The sequence below is a fragment of the Pistacia vera genome, unplaced genomic scaffold, assembly GCF_008641045.1.
Source record: "Pistacia vera cultivar Batoury unplaced genomic scaffold, PisVer_v2 Contig300, whole genome shotgun sequence".
In the NCBI taxonomy this organism is placed as follows: Eukaryota; Viridiplantae; Streptophyta; class Magnoliopsida; order Sapindales; family Anacardiaceae; genus Pistacia; species Pistacia vera.
Window position 1 is genome coordinate 97,885 of NW_022196114.1, and position 7,377 is coordinate 105,261.

A 7,377-nucleotide genomic window follows, 5' to 3' on the forward strand; every position below is an offset into this window, starting at 1 on the left:
TCTTGGCAACACATTATTATTTCCATTAAATTTCAACCAAAAAAAAAAAAAAAAAAATTGAATGCTAGAATTTGGGATTTCATGAGGTGTATTTGGACAACAATTTTGCTTTTGATAAGGAATTTATAAATCAGATTAATTAATTTGACAAGAAGAAGTAAAAAAATCTCTAAAAAGTACATATTCTGAGCCTTCATAGGCTGCAAACGGCTCAATATATTGTTGGCCCATCCTAATTTTTCAGAGAACAAGCATGTGTAAATAAAAATATGCATGCTTTGGCTCTAATATAAAGTGTATTAACGAGGTCAATTAAAGAATAGGGTAAGTTAAACATGAATAAATACTTAAACATGCCAATAAATTAATGGCTCTAATATAAAGTGCTTCATCGACACAATCCCAATATCATTTTAGATTCACAGAGATGTGTCACATTAACATATCGAGTACGTAAAAGTTTATTGTCTATTTATACGTACGTCAATATATTATTTAAGAAATCGTTTGATTTTGTGTCAATTATCTCGTTTCTATTGATAACGAGAATGATATTTTTACTAAGACTCTAAAAGTAAAATGACTTACATTAAACATCAATATAAACCAAAAAACAAAAAAAAACAAAAAAAAAAAACAAAAGCATTGGGATGAAGTGAGGAGTGACATCTTCATTCCCTTTATCATTAATTATAGTTGTTAATTACATAAGTAAACCACAGCCATGGCGTTTACAGTACGTAGTAATAATATATATTGATTTTACAACAACACGAATTTAATTCAAACTGTTTCACACAAATCTTAGAAAATGAATATAAATTCGTCGCTGTTATTTTTAGCAATATTTTGCTGCAATTAACGAATTGAAAATGGCCAAGTAGATAATTCACAGTGCATTGTTCGTCTCTAAGCTCATAAGCTGAAGATTATCCATATGACCACCTGACAATAATGAACAAACAGTCGCTGCGATATGCTTCGAACTCAGTCCTGCCTGTTCAATCTGATCCTTCTGTGATCCATGCTCGATGTACCGGTCAGGCAGCATCATCGGCCTCCACTGCACAAACAAAAAAAATACTTATTTTTAATTATTTGTTGTAAATGTATAAATAAATTTGGATTCTTTAACTACCAATCACAGGTTAACGTGGATTACCTTGACCTTTCCGTCCAGCAATCCATTCAAAGCCAAGAAATGGGAAACATGGGAACTGAATCCTCCAATGGAACCTTCTTCAACAGTGATGAGTATCTCATGCTCTTCGGTCAACTCTCTGATCAACTCGCCATCGAGCGGCTTGCAGAATCTGGCGTCGGCGACGGTTGCTGAGATTCCGAGCACTTTCAGGAGGTCTGCAGCAGCCAAGCAGTTTTGTACAATTGTTCCAAAACCCAAAATAGCCACATGACTTCCCTCCCTCAGGATTCTCCCCTTGCCAATCTCCAATGCTACTCCTTTGTTATTCGGAGGAATCACTGAACCAATGCCATTTCCTCTCGGGTACCTGAAGCAAGACGGCCGGTCATCGATGGCGGCTGCCGTGGCCACCATGTGCATCAGCTCAGTCTCATCCGAAGGAGCCATGACCACCATGTTTGGTAAACATGCCATGAAAGTAGTGTCAAAGGCACCCGAATGGGTTGGACCGTCTGCCCCCACTAGGCCCGCCCTGTCCATTGCGAATCTCACCGGCAGCTTTTGAAGGTCTACATCATGAACCACCTGGTCGTCAAATGTATCAAATACAGTCAGATTAAGTCAAAAATTTCTGCAGAAAACACTTTTTGCTAAGCTAAATGTTACTTCCAGAAGCTGATTTACGAAAACAAGCAAATTCAAATTCAAATTATGTATAAGAAGAAGGAAGAAATAGACACCAAATTTTTTGTCACATAGACAATCTTCTCCACGGACACGCATGTGAAAAATATNGAATTTAATTCAAACTGTTTCACACAAATCTTAGAAAATGAATATAAATTCGTCGCTGTTATTTTTAGCAATATTTTGCTGCAATTAACGAATTGAAAATGGCCAAGTCGATAATTCACAGTGCATTGTTCGTCTCTAAGCTCATAAGCTGAAGATTATCCATATGTCCACCTGACAATAATGAACAAACTGTCGCTGCGATATGCTTCGAACTCAGTCCTGCCTGCTCAATCTGATCCTTCTGTGATCCATGCTCGATGTACCGGTCAGGCAGCATCATCGGCCTCCACTGCACAAACAAAAAAAATACTTATTTTTAATTATTTGTTGTAAATGTATAAATAAATTTGGATTCTTTAACTACCAATCACAGGTTAACGTGGATTACCTTGACCTTTCCGTCCAGCAATCCATTCAAAGCCAAGAAATGGGAAACATGGGAACTGAATCCTCCAATGGAACCTTCTTCAACAGTGATGAGTATCTCATGCTCTTCGGTCAACTCTCTGATCAACTCGCCATCGAGCGGCTTGCAGAATCTGGCGTCGGCGACGGTTGCTGAGATTCCGAGCACTTTCAGGAGGTCTGCAGCAGCCAAGCAGTTTTGTACAATTGTTCCAAAACCCAAAATAGCCACATGACTTCCCTCCCTCAGGATTCTCCCCTTGCCAATCTCCAATGCTACTCCTTTGTTATTCGGAGGAATCACTGAACCAATGCCATTTCCTCTCGGGTACCTGAAGCAAGACGGCCGGTCATCGATGGCGGCTGCCGTGGCCACCATGTGCATCAGCTCAGTCTCATCCGAAGGAGCCATGACCACCATGTTTGGTAAACATGCCATGAAAGTAGTGTCAAAGGCACCCGAATGGGTTGGACCGTCTGCCCCCACTAGGCCCGCCCTGTCCATTGCGAATCTCACTGGCAGCTTTTGAAGGTCTACATCATGAACCACCTGGTCGTCAAATGTATCAAATACAGTCAGATTAAGTCAAAAATTTCTGCAGAAAACACTTTTTGCTAAGCTAAATGTTAATTCCAGAAGCTGATTTACGAAAACAAGCAAATTCAAATTCAAATTATGTATAAGAAGAAGGAAGAAATAGACACCAAATTTTTTGTCACATAGACAATCTTCTCCACGGACACGCATGTGAAAAACATGTTCACTATGAAGGAAAGAAAAAACCCAGAAAAATTGATATATATTACAACCTAATGAACCCATTTTTCCAAACATTTTTAATGTTTATACACAAAATATGATAAGCTTTTGTTAATATCAATCTTGCGATTAAATTAGTTTTGGATATAATCAGCCTAGGATCACTAGTAAATCTATAGATTAAAATCCCCAAAGAACAAATCTGCTACCACATTTATCTGATATGACATTTTTTTTTTTTTTTTTTTTAATTCGTATCTCTAATGCCACATTACAACACTAAATTTAGATTACCTGATCATAACCTCTTTGCATAAAGGAAGAATAGATAGTACAGAAAGGTTTAAGGCCTTCAGCCGCTAAACCAGCAGCAAAAGTAACAGCATGTTGCTCAGCTATCCCAACATCAAAACATCTCTCATGAAATTGCTTCTGAAATAAATTAAGCCCTGTGCCTCCTCCCATTGCTGCGTGAATCGCTACAATCTTATCATCCTCTCTAGCTTCCGCAATCAAGGACTCCGCAAAGTATTGCGTGTACGAAAGCGTTTTCGATTTCACCTTCATCTGTTTCCCAGACCTCGGATCAAACTTAACAACACCTGAGAAAAAAATAAAACTCTATTAATATATAAGTCAAATTCTTGAGTGTAATTAAGATTGTTATTTGTTGAATATTTTACCGTGCATTTTATCTGCAGCAATCTCAGCTGGAGCATAGCCTTTGCCTTTCTCAGTTATAATATGAATGAGAGTAGGTCCTGTGGCTTGAGGCAAAGCCTTAACTTGCTTTAAAATAAACACAAGGTCCTCCACATTATGTCCGTCAACGGGACCAATATAGTTTATTCCTAGTTCTTCAAAGAGGCAAGCTGAACCACCTGAAATCGCTCTAGAGTCGCCATTGATTTGTGCTCCGTTTTTGAGCTTTGACTGCCACAAAGGCCAATAATTTTATTAGTTATTAAATAATTAGTTTTTTTTTTTCTTTACAAGGAAATATGAAAACGAGTCAGATATACCTTGGTAGCTTGACATGGTTGGACGAAATCTGAACTGGATTGTAGCCTGGTTAAGGCTTTGCTGAGAGCCCCAACGGGCGGAGCAGGGCCGTCGACGGTGGCGGTAGGCAAAGAGACTTGGCCGTTATCGTTCAAGATAATAATAAGATTTGTGTTGAGAAAACCTGCATTGTTTAATGCCTCGTATGCCATTCCCGCTGTCATGGCACCATCTCCAATCACTGAAATTACATGGTTGTTCTTCCCTAACATGTCTCTGCCGACTGCCATCCCTGAAGAAAAAAGAAAGAAGAGAAATATATAAAGAATTATCATTGTCTCGTGTAATTATTTTATCTAACGTTTTTCTCATTTAATTATCAACTTACTACTTATTTCTTCTCCTGCATACGTGCTAAAAAGACAAAAAGCACAGAAAAGAAAGTTATTTTTTAATATATATTAAATTAATTTAGAAACATTATAAAGCGATATCTCACATGAAGAATTGAAGATTCAATAAAATTATCAGAAACCTGGTTTCTATCTCCTTTTCAAATTATGTGGACTCCCCTGTTTTTGGACCAAAATTTTTGTTTATTAAGTATTTTCTCAAGTTTGGTACAGTCCAAAATAGAAATAGGAACTTAATTTCTATTCAGCTTTAATGACCTTTTATATATGGAATGTTTTGACAAAAATCTCTCGAAATTCAAGGAATGTTTTTAATTAATGAGTCCAAATTTTTCTGTACCTAAGCCAGCCGAAATGCTAGTAGAACTGTGGCCAGCTCCAAAGGCGTCATGAATACTTTCATCTCTCTTGGGAAAACCTGCGAGCCCACACGTTTGTCTAATGGTATGCATTTTTGATCTCCTCCCAGTTAAAATCTTATGTGGGTATGCCTGAAAATTTTGAAATTATTTCTAATTCCAATTAGCAAACTTAATTAATCATCTCAATGAACAAGAAGCACAAGATATAATTTCTTAAACTAATTATTTGGTCACCTGATGCCCAACATCCCAAATGATTTTATCGTCCGGACAGTTGAATACATGGTGCAGCGCCACTGTGAGCTCAGTGACTCCCAGGCTTGAACTCAGATGCCCGCCGGTTTTCGACACTGTATATACTATCTCTTCTCGTAGTTCTGCAGCCAAACTCTCGAGCTCCTGTAGTTTTCAACAACATCAGGCTCGAAATCTGTCAGAAAACTGGCTCTGGTACCATGTTAGAAAAGTAAGTTTGACTTGCAGTTATACCTCGAGGGAAAGATTTTTCATGTGAACAGGAGAGTAAATGTTATCGAGAATAGGAGTGGATGGCTTTTCTCCGGAGAAATTGGGTAACTTTTTAAACTGTCCATTGATCTTTGTTCTCTGAGCGGTCGCCTTCACGGTGGTCTCACTTGTGCTATGGTTGTCGAAAGCAGCTCGTACTCTGTTGAACTGAAAACGAAATTACAGACGAAAGAAAGAGAGAAAGAGAAAGTGAGAACTTGGTTTGTAAAGTAAAAAAACAGAGAATCTGCGATCATAATTTCAAACAATCTCATGATTTCAGAGTTGCAAAAAAAATCTGCATCATTACGGCTATAAATAGTGAAAGTCTGTTTATATAACATTACTATTATTTCGAGAGTTGAAAGAGACAATTAAAAAAAACTAAGAGAGACCTTGTGATCAGAAGTGCAGGTTAAACCGAGAAGGTTTGAAGAAGAATAAGCGAGTTGAGAATTGAGGGAAAAGAGGAAACTTGTTTGAAGCAAACTAGTAGCCATTCTTCCTCTTCTTCTTCAGTTTCCAAGTGAAATGTATTGAGAACAAGAAGATATTGACAGTCTTGGACAATATCTGAATGTAGAGATGAAGACTGCAAGGCTATTTATAGCAATGTGAAGGAGACAAGTAGAGAATTTCGGAAAGAAAAACATGTTGCATGAGGGCATGGGTCAATTTAAAGGGAATAATAAATTATCAAATTTTAATAACTCAATAATTCAATGTTATTTAATAGATGAAATGAATGTAATAAGAAATTATTTATTATATATGCAGATTCACTTTGGATTTGTTGACACAAATTCAAGATGACATACATGGAAATGTCCTATATTATGGTAGAGAGTTTGGTAACAAAATAGATACATTAAAATTTAGGATATGTTCTAAATTTCCATATTTGTACAGAAATATTATTCCTGGCATAAAATGGATGTTCAAATCTAAAGGGGTGCTCATTTTTAAGCTGTCATTCTTTATTTTTTCTCTATTCAATCGCCGAGTTTACTCAAAAAAAAAAAAAAAAAAAAAAAAAAAAAAAAAAAAAAAAAAGGTCTATGACAGTATGTCCAAAACAATGTCATGATCTATAAATTCATTTTTGAATTTAGTAAGATACGAAATTCATGAATTGGCTTTTCGGATCGATATTGACCAAATTTGTTATAGAAAAGAAAAAAAAAAAAAAAAACACTGTGACATAACTCTTTAATTGACACATATTCATGCACATTTATTGAGTTTATGTATATAGTGTGATCCTATGCATAATTCGATTAAAAAAAAAAAATTATGTCAAATTATCTTAAATTTGATTGTCAAATGAACTATGATCTATGATCGGTACTTCTAAAATGATATTATATCAATTAGAAGGCAAAATTTGAGATGATTAAAGATATATAAAAATACTAAAAAATCATTTTAAGTAACAAAGAAAATGGTTTGGGAAGGATGCTAAAGTGTTCACTATTTATATTTTTGGATTAGTGATTAGGCTTAAATCAAACATGAAAGAGTGACAACGTGGCTTATATTGTGTGTAACACTCTTCATTCTTTCACTAAGGCTGATTCTTGTTTTCTATAACCAGGGGCGACCCAGGAATAAAATTTAGGGGGGTCAAAGGGTAAAGTAACAATTAACATAAAAATAAATATAAATAAACGTAAATATTTGTATTAATAGAATTCTCATTAACTAATACATTTATAATTGTCTTCGACGAGATTTCATCTTTTGAAAATATTGTATAATGACTTCATTATCAATACTATTAAATACATTCTTCTCTATATATACAACTAAACTATCATTCCACCATTAATCACTCATTCTATTTCGCAAACGATTCTTCACAACATTCATTGCTGAAAATGCTCTCTCTACACTAGAAATGGCAACCAGTAAAATCAATGTTAATTTTATCAACATATAAACTAATAGAAACACTCTATCCTTCTTAGTTTTAACTATCACTCTGGCAAG

The 7,377-nt window shown here is 35.7% G+C and overlaps 2 protein-coding genes across 2 annotated transcripts; both read right to left on the minus strand.

Moving 5' to 3' along the window:
- Positions 1–632: 632 nt before the first annotated feature.
- Positions 633–1,927, minus strand: LOC116135515 (probable 1-deoxy-D-xylulose-5-phosphate synthase 2, chloroplastic). The gene is made up of 3 exons (XM_031421225.1): positions 1,811–1,927; positions 1,163–1,729; positions 633–1,063 (listed from the first exon to the last, which is right to left on the minus strand). Exons 1-3 carry the CDS (start codon positions 1,925–1,927, stop codon positions 890–892), a joined length of 858 nt encoding a protein of 285 aa, XP_031277085.1. The 3' UTR covers positions 633–889.
- An 18-nt stretch (positions 1,928–1,945) lies between these two features.
- On the minus strand, positions 1,946–5,950 carry LOC116135547 (probable 1-deoxy-D-xylulose-5-phosphate synthase 2, chloroplastic). Its single transcript, XM_031421261.1, has 9 exons — positions 5,784–5,950; positions 5,371–5,556; positions 5,116–5,280; positions 4,860–5,010; positions 4,127–4,398; positions 3,788–4,037; positions 3,399–3,706; positions 2,328–2,894; positions 1,946–2,228 (listed from the first exon to the last, which is right to left on the minus strand). Exons 1-9 carry the CDS (start codon positions 5,886–5,888, stop codon positions 2,055–2,057), a joined length of 2,178 nt encoding a protein of 725 aa, XP_031277121.1. The 5' UTR covers positions 5,889–5,950; the 3' UTR covers positions 1,946–2,054.
- Positions 5,951–7,377: the final 1,427 nt, after the last annotated feature.

What these genes read in the sequence shown, in the direction of transcription:
- LOC116135515 (XM_031421225.1), bottom strand. Translation starts at nt 1,927, where the DNA reads ATGCGTGTCCGTGGAGAAGATTGTCTATGTGACAAAAAATTTGGTGTC. An exon ending in TCGTAAATCAGCTTCTGGAA is followed by an intron (nt 1,730 to 1,810) that starts GTAACATTTAGC and finishes TTTGACGACCAG; the next exon opens with GTGGTTCATGATGTAGACCT. An exon ending in TGCTGGACGGAAAGGTCAAG is followed by an intron (nt 1,064 to 1,162) that starts GTAATCCACGTT and finishes TTGTTTGTGCAG; the next exon opens with TGGAGGCCGATGATGCTGCC.
- LOC116135547 (XM_031421261.1), bottom strand. Translation starts at nt 5,888, where the DNA reads ATGGCTACTAGTTTGCTTCAAACAAGTTTCCTCTTTTCCCTCAATTCT. An exon ending in AACCATGTCAAGCTACCAAG is followed by an intron (nt 4,038 to 4,126) that starts GTATATCTGACT and finishes CCTTTGTGGCAG; the next exon opens with TCAAAGCTCAAAAACGGAGC. An exon ending in TGCTGCAGATAAAATGCACG is followed by an intron (nt 3,707 to 3,787) that starts GTAAAATATTCA and finishes TTTTTTTCTCAG; the next exon opens with GTGTTGTTAAGTTTGATCCG.